General features: G+C 41.9%; 1 protein-coding gene across 6 annotated transcripts in view; it reads left to right on the forward strand.

The window, feature by feature from the left end:
- Positions 1-20,040, forward strand: part of PARG (poly(ADP-ribose) glycohydrolase) — a 160,357-nt gene that overhangs the window by 22,736 nt on the left and 117,581 nt on the right. For 5 of the 6 annotated variants that reach the window (XM_019502276.1, XM_019502273.1, XM_019502271.1 and 2 more), the window contains 4 exons: positions 308-494; positions 4,266-4,388; positions 7,192-7,275; positions 9,191-9,265. In XM_019502276.1, coding sequence (XP_019357821.1) covers positions 308-494; positions 4,266-4,388; positions 7,192-7,275; positions 9,191-9,265 — 469 coding nt within the window. The remainder of the gene's footprint in view (positions 1-307; positions 495-4,265; positions 4,389-7,191; positions 7,276-9,190; positions 9,266-20,040) is intronic. The other variant, XM_019502272.1, reaches the window with a different exon arrangement.

Consider the following 20,040-nt stretch of genomic DNA (forward strand, 5'->3'; position numbering starts at 1 on the left):
TGTCTGTGGGGCTTGGGGGAGGGGGTATGCACATGCCTGCAGGGTGTGGGGAGGTGAGTTGTAGAGTGGGGGGAGGTGTATGTGTGAGTGCACAGGGGGTTGGTATGTGTGTGTGCGCGTGCGCGCTGGTGCTCCTCATCCTGGATTCTTTTAACAATAATATGATCACCGTACCTAAAAAGGACTTTAGAAAAGTACTAGTATGACCAGAAGTTTAATCTGAACCCTAATGTTACTGCACATATATTTGCTTTAGAGTTTTTCTGTGTAAGTGAAATGTGTTAATGTGCTGCACTTACTTTAACAGCAGGAAAGAGCTATGTGAATCCAAACCTCAAAGGCCAGTAAGGAAGATTGCTGAATATATCCCACCTCAACTTCCAACTAATAGGAAATGGTTTGGGACGCCTATTGAAGAGATGAGGAGAATGCCTGTGTGTGGAGTTCGTCTTCCCCATTTGCGACCATCAGCCAATCATACAGTCACCATCAGAGTATGAAGATTTAAAATATTAAATGAAAAGAGGGTTTTTTAAATAAATTGATGTTAGGATAAAATTAAGCTTTTGCAAAACTAATACATGATAGGGAAACAGCTTGTGGAAACCTTTGCTCATTGTAAGCAAGCTAAGAAATCTAACTTGCTTAAAGATAACTTGTGTTCTCTGCGTCTCGGAACACATTTGGATGAGTTGGGTGTCCTGACTGCAGAAATATGTCAAGATTTTATTGACTCTGGCTCTGAAGGGACAAAGCTTTTCTTTTGTCCCTCTTCTTTCTATATAGCTTGTATAACTTCCAAAGTTTGAGTTGACAAATTCTGTGAGAAGAATTTGTCCTTTGAAAGTTTTTCTATGCTCAATTTCTCCAACTTTTAAATTCAGAATATTATAAAGATAAAACTGAATGAGTGAAAAGTGAACTTTAGCATTGCATTCTATACCAAATCTAGCACATAGGCCTTTTTTCCTTGAAGCAACATAAAGTAGAATTGTTTAAATGAAACTTGTGATCAGAAATACTGTCACCTCTGAAGCAAAACTAAAACTGAAGAAAAGCATATATCTAATCCCAATAGACTGGCATTTATATGACAAACTTCAGTTAGTGATCAGCAGGGATCCTGGTTTTCTCTGATTTTAAAGTGTGTGTGTGGTATGTATGTATGTATGTATGTATATGCATGCATACATACGTATGTATGTATAAATTCTCTGATTAAAACCCCCAAAATCCATGATTAAAAGAAATGCCGCTATATATAGGTATCAATTGAACGCAATGTTTTATTGATATATTTACAATTTTAAAGAAATTTGGAAGCCTACCACTGCCTCCATCACTATAATAAAATAAATTCTGCGTACCTATAAATCTTGATATCTGATTTTTGGAGTTTTCTTATTGTGGAAGATCAGAGCTCCCCCTGCCCCCTTAGCTTGCAGAATACAGGTCCAGGCCCATCATCCCCCTCCCCGCACAACCCTCCAGCCCTGCTGGTGCCCCTTGCCCCCACCCAGGGCCCTGTAGCCATGCATTCCAGCCTTGTGGCCCAAGCCCCATGCACTACCATAGCTGGGCAGTAGCCCTGGCCCCAGCCCTACCCAACTCCCTCCTTTCCCCTCCCCCTACTGGGGCCTCAGTGTCCTGTCCTCTTCCCCCCCCCATCAAACTTACTTGCAGGAGCTGCTATCTAGGTTGTCTGGTGACCCTGTGAATATACCCTGCCTGACCAACCTCTTCCTGCTCCCCCCAGCCGCTTGCAGGCTGGAGCTCTGCCAGTCTTCAGAGAGCTCTTTGCAAAAATGCATAATGCACATATTTCTCTGTTAAAATGAGAAATTTGTTGGCGGGGGGTGGGGGGGTTGGTAAGGGCAAAATCTGCATTTTTGTCCGTATTTCCTTGGGAAATGGAAAACCTAGATCCCTAGTGACCAGATACCAAAACTGATTGGAGAAAATTATCAAGAGATCCATCTGCAACGGGCTAACAGAAGGCAATCTACTGAATGCCAGCCAACATGGTTTTATTACTAGAAGGTCTTGCCTGTTCAGCCTCCTCTTCTTCTGTGACCAGGTGACGCATTGCCTGGACAAGGGAGACAAGGTTGATGTCATTTATCTTCACTTCAAGAAGGCCTTTGACTTGTTTTCCCATGATTTCTTCATGACTAAGCTGCGGAATCGTGGCCTTGACCATCTCACTGTCCAATGGCTGGGGAACTGGCTCCGGGGTCGGACCCAAAGGCTACTAGTTGGTGGGAACAAATCAGTGTGATGCAAGGTTACCAGTGGAGTTCCCCCAGTGCTCAGGCCGGTACTCTTCAATATCTTCATTAATGGCCTGGATTCAGGTGTCAGATGTGGACTGGCAAAGGTCGCGGACGACACTAAACTATGGGGGAAGGTGGACAGGCTGGAGATACAGGTCAACCTGGATATGCTTGCAAAGTGGGCAGACCGAAACCTGATAGCATTCAACATAGAGAAATGCAGGGTACTCCACCTTGGAAGAAAAAAAACAGCATTATTCTTATAGGCATGGTGGTGCTATGCTCGCTAGCATTACGACCAAAAGGTACTTGGGATGGGAGGTCTTGACTGACCACAAGATGAACATGAGCCACCAGTGTGATGCTATGCCTAGCAGAGCAAACCAAACTCTGGCATGCATCTACTGATGCATCTTTAGCAAAACCAGACATCATCCTCCTGCTTTATGCGGCCTTAGTGAGGCTGCAGCTGGAGTACTGCGTCCAGTTTCGGGTCCCCTACTTCAGGAGGGATGTGGATAAGCTCAAGAGAGTCCAGAGGAGAGCCACCTGTATGATCAAAGGCCAAGAGAGCAAGCCTTATGAGGAGAGGCTGAGGGACATGGAACGCTTCAGCCTGGTGAAGAGAAGGCTCAGGGGGCACTTGGTAGCTGCCTATAAATATATAAGGGGGGGTGCTTCAGAATCTGGGAGAACAGTTCACCAGAACTCCCAAGGGATAACTAGGTCTAACAGCCACAAACTTGTGGAAGGCTGATTCAGACTCTAGTATAAGGAAAAACTTCTTTACAGTCAGTGTGTCCAAGGTCTGGAACAGACTCCCCCCAGAGGTGGTGAAAACACCTACTCTGCACTCATTCAAAAGGTAGTTTATCTTGCTGGGATCATGGGATCATCTGATCCCTGCAGACTTCCTGCCTCTGGCAGGGGGGCTGGGCTCAATGATCTCATGAGGTCCATTCCAGCCCCTAATGTCTATGAAATCTCTTAAATAAATGTCCTATGTGCAGTTATTCAAACGTGTAACAAATTATTTTTCATTTTATTGTATAGCAAAAGCTGTGTTAACTGGCACTTTATTAGCCGGAAAACTCTATTAACTGACATCTGAGGGATGTGGCAAACGTGAAACTGGAAGTACCACTTCTGGGTTTTGCTGCCGCTGTGAGCAGAGTTCTTGCCACCTTTTGGCCCACGGCCCAGGGCAAAGCAGCCTGCTCAGGGCCTCCCTCCCTGTCCTTCAGCACACTGACACATTTGATTAACTGGAATATTTGATTAACCAGCATCCCGCATTCCCAGGGGATGCCAGATAACTGAGCTTTTACTGTAATTGGAATTTAGGTTTAGAATGAGCCACTGTGGCCAAGTACAAGAAGTCGGACTACATCAGGCACCGAGGTGTGAAAAAACAAAACAAAACAGTGCTTTACAAGGAGAAGCAGCATGTTAGTTTGACCTGGTTCCCCAGTGTCTATATAGATTGGGTGCTTCAGCGAGGCTTGTTGGTACTTCTACGTAAAGGTGATTCAATCAACTATTATATGAAAGCACCAAAAAGCCCTGTTGAAGCACACAATCTGTACAGACATAGGGTGAGCTGGGTCAAACTAACATGATGCCTCTTCTGGGCATGCACTGTGCTTGATGTGGGGGTGCACTGAGCTGAAAGTAAGGCTCTTCTGTTTGTTTTTGGGTTGTTTTTTCATGTTTGTAAACACCTTATATCATTGAACATCATTCAGCAATTTTTGTATTGGGCTTATCTCTTCAGTTTTGAGCTTTGGCATGTTTTAATCTTGTTTTAAGGATTTACTGATAAATATTTAACCATGTATTATAGTATTCTTGCAGCTAAAGCTTTTAGTTTTTAAATAGTATATGAATTTTTTAGGTTTGGCGAAGCTTTCATTTTGTGGTAATTTGTCTCTGTTTATATAAATTTCGCAAGTTCATTGCACAGCATGAATCTTTCTCTTTTCTATGTTGCAGGTAGATCTTTTGAGGGAAGGGGAGGTTCCTAAACCATTCCCAACCCATTATAAAGATTCGTGGGATAACAAACATGTTAAAATGCCTTGTTCAGAACAAAACTTATACCCTGTGGAGGATGAGGTAAGCCAAAAAAAAGTGCTTGCCATAGTGAATAAATATTTTGGAAGTAAAATGCAGCTTGAATTTTTTTTTTTTAATATTATGACCTAGCAGTTTGTTGTATTTCCACAAGCGTTCTGTGTTGGAACAGAAAATTTGCTATATTGAATTGGAATATTTGATATATTAAAGATTTGTTGACCAGTATATTTTATTGTTACCTGGGGCGCTTGTATTTGAACTACACTTGTGAGATGCTGTTGTTTTAGATAAACTCTTGCAGATGCCACTCTGTGTCCAGTGTTAAAGGCCATAGTATTTTGCTACCTGATGGCTAGCATGGAGAATCTATAGCCTTAAAATGTTTTATGTAGGTTTTTTTAATAGCTTCTTAGCTGTGTAGTACTTAGACTGCAGCTGCAAAATGATTATATTATTATAAAAATGAGCTGATATTCTGAAGATAAGATTTATCAAAACTCTGATGCCACTTAAATAAGACTGCTAACCTTACAACACTGAACAGATAAACTACCATCTAGGCCACACACGGCAACCCCTTGATAAATTGTCTGTTTTTACGAAGTTGGTTTGGAGGTTTTCCCATTAACCTTTCTCTTGTTTAGGTATCTCTTGTCTTAATTTTAGTTGGTGAAAAATGAGAGGATCTAATTCTCTTCTTGAAAAAGATGACTACTTTTGTTTAATTAGTGGGAGTCTGAGATTTTGTGGATGTTATAAATTCTGGCCGTACTACGCAATTAAAATGTGCTTTTACTTATACTGTTACACCCTATATTCCCCCTCCCTGCCCCCCAGCTCAAGTCCTTGGTAGAGTCCTGGTTTTCTTCTTCCATTGCTTATAAGCAGGGATCTGGGTTTTCCATTTGTTGTGAAAAAAGGTGGATTTTCTCCTTTAAAGAAGAAAAATGCAGAAAACTGTGGGTTTCTTCTTGCAGGCTGGCAGAGTTCCAACCTACAAGGAGCTGTTTTGGGCTGGGGGGAGTGGGACACAGGGGACGCCATGTGCATGTGTGCACATGTACCTGGCCAGCAATATAGCTACGCAGCCATTGAGGGAAGCTCCCCCAGCTGCCTGCAAGAAAGTCTTTTGGGAGGAAGAGGGCATAGGCAATGCAGGAGTGGAGGAGGGGGCAGACTGAGGTGCAGGGGTGCTGTATGGGGGCTGGGGCGGGAGTGTGCAGCTGTGGGGCCCAGGTTCTGCCCTCTAAGCTGTGGAGGACCTTGGGGGGGAACAGCAGAGTGCAGAGCCCTGAGCCCGTAGCAGGCCGCTTGCATCCTCCCCTGCCCCTGTGGGCTCTGCTTGGCTCTGCTCTGGCCACGCTGCCCATGGTGAGGAGGGGGACCCCATGCTCTGCTCTGGCTGCAGCAGCTGCCACCTCCCCTGTGTGGCAGCCAGGGCTCAGCTGCTGCTGGGGCAGGCAGTGGGCTGAGGGCCCTTTCCAGCAGGGCTGGGAGGGGTAGGGAGCTGTGGGTCAGGAGTAAGGGGCACCGGCAGGACTGGGAAGAGAGTTGGTAGGGCTGTGGGTCGGGAGTGAGGGGCATCGGCGGTGCAGGGGACTGTGTGTCAGGAATGAGGGGCACTGGCAGGGCCAAGGGGCTGCAGGTCAGGAGTGAGGGACACCAGCCGAGATGGAGTTGGTAGGGGCTGTGGGTTGCGAGTGAGGGTTGCTGAAAGGGTGGGGGGCTATGGGTTGAGAGTGAGGGGCACCAGCAGGGCTGGGGGGGCTGTGGCTTGTGAGGGGAAACACCGTGGGCAAGAGTATGGCACCAGCATATCAGGGCTGCTCAGGGCCCCAAAGCAGCTAGGGAAACAGCCACAGCTGGACTCATGTCTTGGTGAGCAAAGCGGGTAGGGGAAGCTCTGATTTTCTGTGGTAAAAAAACCAAAATCAAATGCCAAAATATATAGGTATTTAGAATGTATTTCATTACAATGATTGAGGCACTGGTAGGCTTTGAAATTGCCTAACGTGTAAATATATCATTAAAAATTGGAGCCCTGCTTATAAGCCTCTCCCATTTTTACTTTTTTTTCCCGTTGAGATTTGAACCAACACTTGTCATTTTTTTCCCTCCTCCCTCTTTCCTGTTTTGATCATGCCAATTTTTCTCTGATGCTGTTAACTGTCTTAGGTATATAACAGCTTTATTCTGTGAACTGTATTGACCTTCCTTTTGGTTCTGGATATTGCAGTTGTTTATAATATATTAAGCCTCGCATGGTTTAGGATGCATTGGCTTTTTTGGGCTTTTCATATCCCATTATCCCACTTCCATAGCTGAGATTTGTTAGCATGCATGCTTCACATGATTAATAAATGTTCAAGTCTTGGATGTAGAGGCAGATTGGTTCTGATGAAGAGTTTTCTAGTATGGAATTGAATTCCTTTAATAATGGTCCCCTTTAATCTTCTGCCTATAATGCAAAACCCGTTCTTTTTGTAAAGCATTTGATCCATGCTGGATGATGATTTTTTTTCCTTTTTTTTTTTTAATGTCCCTTGTAGCAGTATAGGAAGGCATATTTCCTGTGCATGAGAGCTCTTTGTATGCTATCTCAACACTGTCTCAATGTTTAAAATACAAGTAAAACACTGCATATTTTGAGACGTCCTCAACAGTTGCTCAAAGCACAGTCCTTTCAAGAAACTGGCAAATAATAGAGAATCTCTGTGTTTTCATTGTAGCTGTGAGATTAACACTGAATATTTTAGTGGTATGTTCCTTATGGTTGAATATGTTTAATTAGCTGATGTGTTTTCCTTTCTTTTTGTTTTTATTTATTTGTTTATTTTTAAAGAATGGTGATAGGACTGCTGGAAGCCGATGGGAATTAATTCAGACTGCTCTGCTTACCAAGTTCACCTGTTCACATGATTTGAAGGTAAGGACATCATTTTCAGTTCGGGTCAATTTAAAAATGAGTTAAAGATATTTTCACATATTACATATATCTCTGAAACTCCCTTATCAACATGCTTGGCTCTGTAGTCATGTTTTTCTGTTTTCTAAATGTCTTTTTTCCCATTGCTATAAATAATCTGTTCATATAAACAACTGAGGAAAGTGACGAAATGGAGGAAATGTGACTTTTTAGCATGCCTATATAGAATGCTGTCAGAGTAAAGCTACTGGGAACAAAATCTCTAATCCCTTGGATCACTTTAAAGATGTTTCATTAAATTATATTGTTACATCCTTTTTAAAAGGAATCCAATAACAGCCCTTTCTATGTTACCATCTGGTATCTATAGCAAATGTCTGAGAACATCAAGTCCTTTTTTTTACATTGTTAAATAAATAATTCTGTTTAAATTTGAAATTTGAATATAGTGTCTTAATATGTCAACTAATTATTTAATAAACTAGACTTCTTAACCTGAAAAACACTGAAAATGAGTATTTGGAACAGATTATTCTGTTATTTCTCGACTTTGCTTAGTCTATTGCTTAGTCTCTTATTTTCTGCTTAGCTCTATAAGGTAGGTAAAATAGGTCAGTCATTTTTTTTTAAATATAAATGCACTCATTTTATTTTTAAATGCATTATTTTTAAAATGAATACATTTGTTTTATATTTAACTTTTGGACAGGCATCTCTTATTTTTCAAAGGTCTAGATGCCTTAGTACACATAGGGCATCTATACATGTGATGGACCTTTGCTCCAACATGTGCTAATTGGCACATGCTGGAGCAGACTTGATGAATCAATTCTGTTGCAAGTCTGCAGTGGCCTCCACATCACATGTATTCAGTATCCCTGCGTTTCAAAATGGCAGCGGGGGTGCTTTAACTAAAGCTTGTTGAACGAGCCTTAGTTAAAGTGCCCCCATGCCATTTTGAAGTGCAGGACACTGAATACAAGTGTCACTGCGGGTGCTTTATTAGAGTGTCTCTAAGAGCTGCTTTAATTAAAGCACCTGTCCCCTCCTCCACTCTGGAGGATGTGTATAGATGCTCATAAATAATGCAATAAAATATTGGTGGCTGTAAAATAATGATTTCAACAGAAACGCAATCAGCCGGCTACCTAAGGGGTGCGTCTACATGTGCGTTAACGTGCTTTAATTAATCTACATTAAATCTTGTACCTGCATGGTGAGGTACTAGGAAAATGCTTATTAGCCTGTCTTAATGTGCATTAACTAAAGAGCATGGTTTTTAAGTGACACTTTATGTGCATTAGCCTATTTTAATGCACATGAAATAAATAGCGTGTTTTTAGTGACACTTTAATGTGCATTAAAACAGGCTAATGCACATTAAAGCTCATGAGTAGACCTGCCCAAAGAAACGTTAAAGAAGGTGGTATTCATTGAAACACTTCAAAAATAGAATGTTTCAATTACAGACAGACACAGCCCCTGGCTGCATCCTCAGCTGGAGCACTTCAGAATTGCTGCAGCTGTATGCTGTCAAGCCAGGGGCTGCAGCAGCAGTGTGCAGCAGCCATGGCTCTGATTCCCATTCCCCGCTACCCACCGCTATATGAGGGGAGCAAAGTAGACTGCTAGTGAGCCTTTACTGCTCCTGAGCTTCACCCAGATGCACTTTATACAACCTGTAACAATAAATTAACAAGAATTAGGAAAAACTTCTGTCCATATCAAAGTGGGGATTTTGCCTATACAAAGCCCAGGCTCAGGACTCAATCTGGCAATGCCTGTGTTAGTAAAGTAGTCTTGTGCCACTAGATGGAGCTGTTACTTCATAAAGATAAACAATGGAATGCCACTTGTTAACCAAGGCACTTTTGCTGTGTGCATCCTTCAAGCTTTTATATTGTCTCTTCCTTAGGAGGCTATACTGAGATATAATGTTGCTTATGCCAAGAAATGGGACTTCACTGCTCTTACTGACTTCTGTGATAAGGTAAAGAGAGTTAATTTGAAAGCAAGATGTGGGAGAACCCCCCCCCCCGTGTATTTTGACATGAGCTGCCATTGCTATAAGCTAATCTAATCTGTTGTTATGGTTGGCAGTAACTAATTTTAGACTCTTTGGGATCAACTTAAACTTTTAGTAACATTATGAATCCTTTTCTTCCAGTAAAATGCATGTTTGGCGCTGTTATCATGCTATGAGGCAACTGGGTTTGATAGTAACTTTTATGGGTTTTTCAATCTGAGGCTGCTGCTGCATGGTCATTTAAAAATGCAATGGGCTCTGATGCCAACAATTGCACCTCTTTTTATGCCACACATGTATGAAAGGACACAAGATTTTGGGGATCAAATTCCGGTTGTGCCATATTTGTCAGTGCAGGGGGAGTCCAGGGTCATAGTTCTGGGTTTACCTTGCATAAGCAAATTGAAAACCGAGTACTTGATCATCTGTTCATTGTCATCTTGGCCAGGAGACTGCACTGGGGTCTGGAACCAGCTCTGACGTGGTCCCTGCCAGGCCACAGTCAGCTTTCCCAAACCAGGGCTAGACCCAGCTGGCTGGAGTGGCTTGGTGCAGGGTGTAAAGTCCCTGGTGGGGGAAGGTCTCTGCTCCCTGATGCCAGGCTACCCAGCCAGAGCTACTGGGGTTTAAAGTCCTGGCAGGGGAAACTGAAGGCTCCCCTTCCCAGTGCGAGGTAGCCCAGCCATTTCTGCCCTACACAGTGTTTAATGTTTCAGCTGATTGTTGGCCACCAGCTGTTAAATTTAAGGTGCCAAATAAACTAACCATAAAAATATTCTGTATTATACTGGAACATTTGTATGGTTTGTGCTTCCATTTTATGGGTCCTTAAATTGGGTGCACGTGTAGTACCCTTCCTGTTTATATTCTGTATAATTTATAGAGTCACATTCTTCTTTAAATATATTTGTTTAAAAAAATATTCTACAGGGAACAAGCTGGTACAGATTTTTTTTTTCCTTGCGTTCATTCAAGAGGACATTTGTTTTAGGAGCACCATGACAGTGGCATGTTGGCTGTAGGAGGATGACTATAAAAAGTGTCCATGGTTTCATAAGAGGCCCTGTCTTTTAATAATGCCTGGGAATTTATCTCCTGGTCAGTCCAGTGCTTTTTACACCTACTTTTGAGTCTCTATTGATTTACTTTGATGCAGGCTACTAGTAGAGAAAAAAGGGGTTGTGAACAAGTTTTACCCTTGCTCCTAGTGAACACTGCACCAGCACTTTTTTGCATACTTATTGTTCCCTTAAATATTACCAAACAAGATAATAGTTTGATTAATAAAATTATGTTAAAAGGATGACGAATCCTGAGTAGTCCTTATCAAAAACATTGAAGAATGCACTTGACTGATTGAAACTGACACCACATGGCAACAAGCCTGTCTGAACTTGTTATAATGCATGCAAGTGATCTTTCTGGAAGTTCAGAAATAGTGGAGAATTAGATTCAGTGATCATCAGACAGAAAGAGAAAGTAGTATCAGCTGCCTCTGGAGAAGAGGTGAATCATAAAGAAATAAACTATCGGAAATCAATCCGTGTGAGGGTGAGAGGGAAATTTCTATCGCGTGGGAGGAAAGCCATGCCGGAGTCCTAAGTTGCCAGACACAGAATTTGAAATAAAAACTGCCATAGCCTCTATCAAACCCCATAAAGCTGCAGGATTGGATAATTTCTGATGGAGATGAGATCCTGCCCAAGAGACTGGCTGATGAAGTTCCTGTCTTCATGTATGTGAAGAAACAAAATACTCAAATTGTGGAAACATGGTCACGTGATTGCACTACCCAAACTAGGAAAGAATGCTGACAGCCCTGCTAACTACAGATCAATATCTTTACTATCAGTTGTTTACAAACTGCTGGAAAGCCTAATCCTAAATAGGATAACTAACGTAATTGATCCACAGTTACCACCAGAAGGGGCAGGGTTCCATGAATATAGATGTACCACTGACCAGATAGTCAGGCTTACTTAAGACATTGAAGATGCTTTTCAAAGGAGGGAAAAAGCAGGTGCTGTGCTGGTAGATCTAACAGCTGTATATGATACCATCTGGCTGAAAGGACTAGAGTACAAATTACCCAAGTTGATCCCAGATAGGAGAATGGTGGCCTTTTTCATTAATATAATATCAAACAGATCCTTCATCCTCTTCACCAAGGGAGGAGATTAGAAGCAGATACAAGCATCTGAATAATGGGTATCACAGGGATCAGTTTACAGTACAGCTAGAAAGTACGCCTGCTCAGATGACTTGGCCCTGTCCATCTTTGACAAGTCTGTCCCAAAAATATAAACTACCTTGTCTCAGGATATGAATACAGTAGTCTCTTACCTGCACCAATGGAGACTCAAGTTTAGTCAAACAAAAACCACTGCATCATTGTTCCACCTCTGTAATGCTATGGCAGATAAGTGGATCAATGTTGATATGAATGGTAATGAACTTCCTTTCACAGATAAGCCAGTGTACCTGGGAGTAACTCTGGATAGGAGCCTTACCTACAGAGAACACCTACTAAAAACATCTAAGGTTAACTCTTGTATTGGTGCTATAAGGTGACTGGCAGGAACAACCTGGGGGGCCAAGTTCACCACTCTAACGACATCAACACTTGCAGTAGTATATATACCTGCTAAATATTGATGTTGAGTAGCCATACCAGCCAAGCTGATGTTGCCATGAACTCTGCAATGAGAACAGTACTGTAACTGGCTATGTAGTATATACTCCTGTTGTCATGCTGCCAGTATTATCAGGGACACCTACCTCCCCAGCTAAGAAGATGGAAGACAACTCTTGGCCTTGTTCAGCATGCCCAACAAAACTAGGAGCACCTGCTTCATGAACTCTTGGAGCAACCAGTACATAAGCAACTGAGGTGAAGAAACTCATCTAGATGGGAGGCATGGGTATTGTTGCAATAGTATGGATGCAGGAGCAAAGCCCCATGGGCACTTGAACAGCACCACAAAAAGTGGGATGAGACTAATTGATTGATTCTCATCTCAAGAGCTTCATAAGTAACCCAATATTCTATCCACCCATAATTTATAGATTGAACTAAATAGGATTCACTGTGGAGCTGGATGCTTTAATGCCACACTCCATAAGATTAGCTTAAAGGACAGTCCAAATATGTGTGTGGTGATGCACCACAGACTGCTGACCACCTCCTTATGTGTGCAGAACACCTGTGCACCCAGGATGAGAATGTGACAAGCGTCAACAATAAAGCAGTTGACGCCACACTTATGATATATAGAGCTGGAAAAGATATATACAAGAGAAGAAAAGATGCCAGACCAAAGCACATAGCATACAGTAGTGTGCTTAAAAAATAAGCAGTGTAAACCAATCTAGACTGTGACTTAGTATTTGTTGGATATTTAAAGATCAGGATTAGGATGTTTAGAGATGAAACTGTCCTTAACTTCCCTCCTTGCCTGGGAATATACTTTTTTATACGTTAAAGCATTGGCTGTCCAAAGAATATATATAGTTTAGAAAGAGAATTACTTTAAATCAGTTTTAGTGTCAAAAAGATTTGAAATGTTCTATACATTATCAAAATATTTCCTTTCATTAGTTTTGCCTAGTTTGCAGTCTTACCACGTGTAGGCTATTAAAATGAAAAGTAGAAATTATCTGAGCACTAAATGGAGATCATAGTAGATTAATCAAAATGTTCCAGTTGGAGTGAAATGCAGAATTTGGGTCCCTTGATTTTTTGGAAGCTGATACTTACAGGTCTGCTGGTGGCTAACAGTATGTTTTTCCCCCCCTTGTTTGCCTTCTGTTTTGATTGAGGAAAATAGTTTCAAATGGGCTTAATTTGTTTATTTGACACCGGTCTTCCTCTTTTTCCAGTGTCCACAGTTAAGAAGTGTCCAGTTAAGGATGTGTCATTGACTAAGTAAAAGAAATAATTTGAAGAGTGGTCACCAGGTATAAACGAATATGGTTTTATAGTTAGAGGTGATATCTTTTATTAGACCACCAAGATTTTTGCAAAAAAATTTCTTTACTTGCAAGCTTTCAGGCACAAACTCCCTGCATTGGGCATCAGAGAAAAGATTGTAAAAGTTCTCCTAAGTAGAAATAACCACTGTAACCACCTGAAACCTGAGATACTGCTCCTGCCTTTGTTTTAAGGTAATTTGCATTATCACAGGGCCTCACAAGAGCTGAGAGACTCCTTACCAGCTAAGAACTGCCTGCCCAGAGGAGTTTACCATCTGTGGACTCCTCCCTGAAATCCTATGAAATATGAACTTTCATTTCTACCCAGGAGAACTTTTACAATCTTTTCTCCAATGCCTGATAAAAGGTGTTTGTGCCTGAAAACTTGCAATTAAAAATGTTTTCTTGCAAAATCTTGTTGGTCTAATAAAAGATATCATCACTGCTTGGAGCCCTGATTGCTTTATACATATTAAAGCATTTCAGTTTTTAAATTGGTAAAGAAAGTTTCCTGTACATGACCCAGCAATTCTATCACTTCTACTGTTCTAGTACTGCTAAAATTGTTCCTAGCGCTGAAAGCTGAGTGACATATGGTGGGTAAGATTTAAAATTGTTTTTCGTATGTACTGCCAGCATGATGATATACACATGGGCCATTTGCATTTTGGTTTTGTTATAGTTTCATAGTTTCATAGATTTAGGGTCGGAAGGGACCTAGTAGATCTTCTAGCCCGACCCCTGCCAGGGCAGGAGAACAACAAAACCCCAGAACAAGAAACGGGACTCAAATGAGTCCAGCCAGGTAGGCATCCAGCCTCTTCTTAAAGACCCCCAGGGTAGGGGCCAGCACCACTTCCCTTGGAAGTTGGTTCCAGCTCCTAGCCGCCCTAACTGTGAAGTAGTTTTTGCGGATGTCCAATCTATACCTCCTCTCCATCAACTTGTGCCCATTACTCCTTGTTATGCCAGCGGGCGCTAGGGGAAACAGCGTCTCCCCCAAACCCTTCTGGTCCCCCCTAGTGAGTTTATAGACGGTCACCAGGTCCCCCCTCAGCCTTCTCTTGTGGAGGCTGAATAGGTTCAGGTCCCGCAGTCTCTCACTGTAGGGTCTGCCCTGTTGTCCCCGGATCATGCGGGTGGCCCTCCTCTGGACCCTCTCCATGTTGTCCACATCCCTCTTGAAATGGGGCGCACAGAACTGGACACAATACTCCAGCTGTGGCCTGACCAGTGTCGCGTAGAGGGGGAGGATCACCTCCTTGGCTCTGTCTTATATTGTGTACGTATACACCTAATTTTTGCAGACCATATTAAATGTGTTTCAGTAAAGTGACAGTAAAAGAGTGCGGTAATTAGTACTGAGCAGAAAGGTATTAGTGTGATACTTTCTAGCCTGAAATGCATTAAGTAATCAGATTTATGTGGTTTGTTGTTGTCACCCAGATATTTCTTACTGACTAGTCTTGGTCTCACTTGATTTATAGGGCTCTAGATGTGGTTCTTGAACAGGAATTAAGAGATTATCCAGTGGCAAATTGAAGCATCTGTATTAAATCCTGCCATTTTAATAAAGGTGTTCCTTCAGGAGGAAGTAAGCGTGATAGTGTTGAAAAATCAAGTTCCTGGTAGACAGGAAATGAGAAAAATAAGGCTGCCAGTACAACCATATTTTTTCTCCTGTGGTTTTAGCCAACATTGTATTGAAAGTGTGACAGGTAGCAAAGAATTCAATTTCTGTGGATCCCAATCCAATGTTGTGAATATAAGAAAACAACTCTGTTCTTGATTCCCTCTGAGTCTTTTCGCTGTCCAGAACAAATATATAATGGAGATATTTATGTCAATGACAGCTGGTATTCTGAATGACACCAGTAATTCAAGGCTAAATAGCATTCCAATATATTTTGTTGGTTAATGAAATTTCAGAGGAAAAAAAGAGGACCCCTTCCCCTCCCAATTTAATATTACGGGAATAACTTGTTTTTATGTCCATTTTTAAAATAAGGTTGTTCTGTGCTATATTACATTCTTGCAAGTAAGGAAGACTTCTACATTATTATAAAGTAAATAGCTACATTATTTAGAAATCCTGACTACAAAGATTTTATAACTAAATCGCATAAATGCAGAAAAATAAGGAAGTTCATAGACAGCAGTCATAAGCACAGTAAACTAGAGGGATGCTGTAAGGCAGTGGTACTCAGCATTTTTGTATAGCAGGCTGGATGGGCTGTACTTGGACTTTCTGTGGACAAGACCCAGCCAGTGGGCCCAATCTGAGTCAAGTGCAATGGGACCTCATCTTGCCATGTGGAGCAGGGCAGGGGGCAGCCCAGCCCTGATCAAGCTGTGTGGAGGAAGGTGTTGTATCATTTTGCAGGGGAAGGAGAGGGGCATGGCTCAGCTCAAACCTGACTGGTTGGAAGGAAAGGGGGCATGGCCCAACCCCACAGGGTGAGATAGGATATGGCCCAGCCCCAGCGTGACTATGTGAGAGGAAATGCGGGGTGGGGGGGAATGAGGAGGGGGAAGGCTAGATTGCTGAGAAGAGGGCATGGGCTGGCCCCAAACCATCTGTGCAGAGGGAAGGGGGTGTGGCTGATCTGGCCGTGTACAGGAAGGGTCTAGGCCCACCTGCAACCCACCACACAGGGCTTGGGATTTTGTCACTGCTCTCCCACTGTCAAATTTCCTGACCCATGCAGCCTGGATGCCAGGCTCTGCAAGCTTCATTTGGCCCTTGAGCTGGAGGTTGAGCACCCCTGCTATACGGGAACTCAGAGTTAGTTTGTACAGACATAAATCAATCTTGTACATTTTTAAAACAGCTTTTCTTAGTTTACACACTAACTAAGCTATTTTGTTCTATATTCCTTCTTGTATTGTTGAATCATTATGTTTGTTATTGAACTTTTATAGCCAGATTATCATTACTAATACTGATCGTTTCTGGGGAGGGGTTGAGGCATATAAAATGTATATTAACCCTTGCCCAAAATCTGTACAACTCATATAATGTAGTTTATATTAAAATCTCTGGCATTTCTAAAGTTGTTGCCAAGATGGGAAATAAAGTATTCATGTAGATTAGGGGTCAGCAGTGTATGGCCCATGGGCTGAATGTGTACTATGAAACCATTAGATCCAGCGCATCCATGCTGCTGCTACTTCTCCCCGCCTCTGCTACCCAGCTGCGGCATGGTCGCAGCTGAAAACTGCGTGATCATGGTACAGCTCCCTGCTGGCTGAAAGCTGTGCCCTTGCTGCTGCTGCCTCTCTTTGCTTTCTCTTTTCCTACCCCAGATCTCCCTCTTCTAGACTGTGGTGTGGACATAGCTTCCAGCTAGTGGCATGCTACATCAGGGCCAAGCAGCTTCAAGCTGGACTCCCGCCATACAGGTGGGTGTTAAGGGATCAGGGACAGGAAGAAGCAGCAATGTGGACACAGCTTCTGGTTGCCTGGCCTTGGCACAGCTGCTGTCTGGCTGAAAGCTGCACTTGCACCTAAGCTGGGGAGAGAAGGTTTGGGAGAAAGTGGTGGCACAGACGTAGCGCTCTGGTGCTGGTGGAGGGAAAGCCCCCTGGGCCTGACTTGCTGCTCAGCCTCAGTTGTACCAGATCTGGGTTGTTCTAGTCCCCAGCTTTACAAGATTGCCAGCCTCTGACCTAGATAAAACAAGGTTGGTTGTATTAGAAATTTAATCAGATTAATTTTAGAATAATATATTCACTGCAATACATCATTCTATCTACAGTTAGAAAGTTGAAAATTGTACTGAGTTAAAGTGGCAGGTATTTGGGGGGGGGGGGGGGGGGGGGGTGGGGAATTTGGGGGGGAACAAAATAAATTTATTTTGTTCCCCCCCAAATTCCCCACCCCCCCCCCCCCCCTGATAGAGTATAAAGGGGAGGGTTTTTGGGGGGGGGGGGGAGGCGGCGTTGCGCATCTTGAGTGGCAACATGCTAATGTTAGTCTTCCTATCTTGCCAGCTGCTGAAATCACCAGGAACTAACATGCTGTGTTTTATGTCTCTCCTGTGTAGCATTCCACTAAATTAAATCCAAAACACTTGCCTAATAATTTATATTCTCCATGAATCAATACACTTAATGCAGCAATTTTTCATGGGAATATGAGACAAATTCTCAGTACATTACAGAAGGAAGGTCACTTGTGCTAATGCATTCAGGGTGCATTCTGATGCTTGTTTTAGGAAAGACATTTGATTTTATTTATTTATTTATTTTTTAAATATCAGATGCCTAATAAGTTTAAAAGTAAAATTACACCATTGAAATAATGCTATACTCTGACACATTCTAAAAAGCATTTACCTTGAATGTACCATATTTACTTGAATCTAAGAAAAGAATTTTCCCCAGTCACTCCCTCATTTTACTTTTGCTTACAAAGCAGACTGGAGGGCAGGCGGCTGATACATCTGACTCTGGCCCTGAGCTCAGGTCCGGGTCTGAGTCAAACCCACAGCAGCCTCCCCCTTCCCTACTGCTTGCTTTTTGCAGCTTCTGCCTCTCCCCCCGCATCTTTCCCTTCCCCCCATTATTGCCAGGGGCAGCTCTGCTTCAGCTTGGACTGGATTGCCTTCCAGGCACAGAGTACAGTGTAATTCAGTCCCTTGCGTGGCCAGTCAGCAGTGCCCCTACTGCATGGCTCAGCAAGAGCTGCACTTCCACATGCTGTGCCCCATGAGACTATGGGGGGAGTAGGAGGAAGGGGCAAAGATTATGGGGAGTGGGAAGGGGCAGGAATTGTAGGGAGAAAAGGGGGAGGGGAAGAGACTGTAGAGAGTTGGGATTGGGGGTGTGCCAGTGGTAGGAGGCAGGAAGGCTGCAGGGGGAAGAGGTGGGGGAGTGGAGGGCATGGGAGCTGTGTGACTTTCCCCCCTCCCCCAGCCACTACTTTCCCTCCTGTAGCATGGAGGGGTGGGGCTTGGAATGGAACTAATTTAAGAGAACCCTATAATAATTAGATTCTATACCTGGAAACTTATAACATTTATAAATTTTCCATATATAGAATCTCATTATTTAAGGGTCATCTTAAATTCAGTCTCGTCTTAGATTTGAGTAAATACAGTAACGTTTTTCCTTTATTCCAGGATGCTCTAGATAGATCATGGTGTTTGCATTTCTAAGAAGCATTATACTTTGTTTCAGATGTACCTTTGAAGTCTAAAACAAATATGATTTTTATAATATTTGTGTTGCATTCCTTGTGGGAGGCTGAAGTTAAAATGAGTTTGTGTTTAAGGTTTAGATGATATATGCAGTCTGGAAAGAGAAAGTGGTAGAATAAGAATCATGTTGCTTTTACATTCTGATCTGTTCACAAGGGATGCCAGCATTTGCCTAATGTAACCGTTTGCTGCACATTGTAGCCAAAGGGACAATAGAAGCAAAAAAATATAACTCAAAGTTGAAAGCCGGATTTTGGGTTAGGGGTGAGGGTGAGGAGTTGCCAGATGTAAAATTTGAATGATGCATGTTTTAACCCTTGAAATTCTTGTCTTAAAATATGTTTAAGAAACATGACATTAATTGCACATGACCATAAAAGACTGAAATTCCAACATTAACAGTGGCATAGATTTGTCTCTAGTTAAATTGGACCAAAGTATAAAACATCTGTCATGGTACAGCTGGTACTGTATGGCCATCTGGAAAGTTCATAGATGAAGAGGGTTTTTTCCAAATCCATCCAAAATAAAGATACCTTCACTTGTCCTTTTATTTTCAGATTACTTCATAGAAGTCACAACTTTCTATTTTAAAAGGCATGCAAAGATCATAAAATGTTTTAGCTTATCTACTTCTTTTATGGCAGATGATTTTCAGAGCAAGAGTGATGCTTGGTTTATAATTTGTAGCCCTTCCATAAACCCTGAGAGATTAAAATTCCAGGGCTGAAATTAAAAAAAAACCTCACATTTTTAAATGTCTATATTTTTACTTTTTTTTTTTTTGACTGAGGAGAAATGACAAAGTACTATGAACAATATACTGTTATATTCATGCATGTATACTTGAAGGAAATAATGAGTACTGTCTTATAAACTACTATGGGATACAATATTTATTTTCCCCAGGTGAATCTACTAAGAAATGTGGTCTTTGTGGTCTGTTGTTTTGGGTTTCTTGTGTAAATTGTCATACAAATATTTAAGAGTTATAAGATGGTAAATGTGTTATAACATTCCATGTAATTCTCGTTTCTGTCTTGGAGAACTAATATGCTATAATCTGTTACTCTTTTCGTCCAGATATGAAAAAGACAATATTTTGAATTACTACGTAGATTATTTTTAAATATCCAGCACAATTTTAATATATATGCCAAGTTACTTGTGCTTGTTGGTAGTTGTTACTACTGTTGGACCCTGTTGATGAGTCTCATTCTGTAATCTACTGTGAGGGAGAAGGCTTGATCCAGACTCTAGGGATGATATTAGTCTTTTTTTGAACTGACAAATCTGGAACTTTTTTGAGGCATTTATAAATTTAAATATGTCGAAGACCTGGGTTTCTGGGGCCACAGGAAATCTCTATTATTTACTTCCGCCTTTTTCGAATGTGACAAGAATAAGTACTGTTTGTTCAGCATTTCAAAACATGAAAACGTACTATACAAAATATATTGTTATTGAACTATATTTAATTTTTCTTCAATGATCTTTATGCCATTTTAAATTTAAAGTATTCTTTAAAAGATCACTCTTTTTCTTGCTTAGATGTCCATGCCATGC

Source organism: Gavialis gangeticus, unplaced genomic scaffold, assembly GCF_001723915.1.
Source record: "Gavialis gangeticus isolate Ggan-Ray unplaced genomic scaffold, GavGan_comp1, whole genome shotgun sequence".
NCBI classification, from domain to species: Eukaryota; Metazoa; Chordata; order Crocodylia; family Gavialidae; genus Gavialis; species Gavialis gangeticus.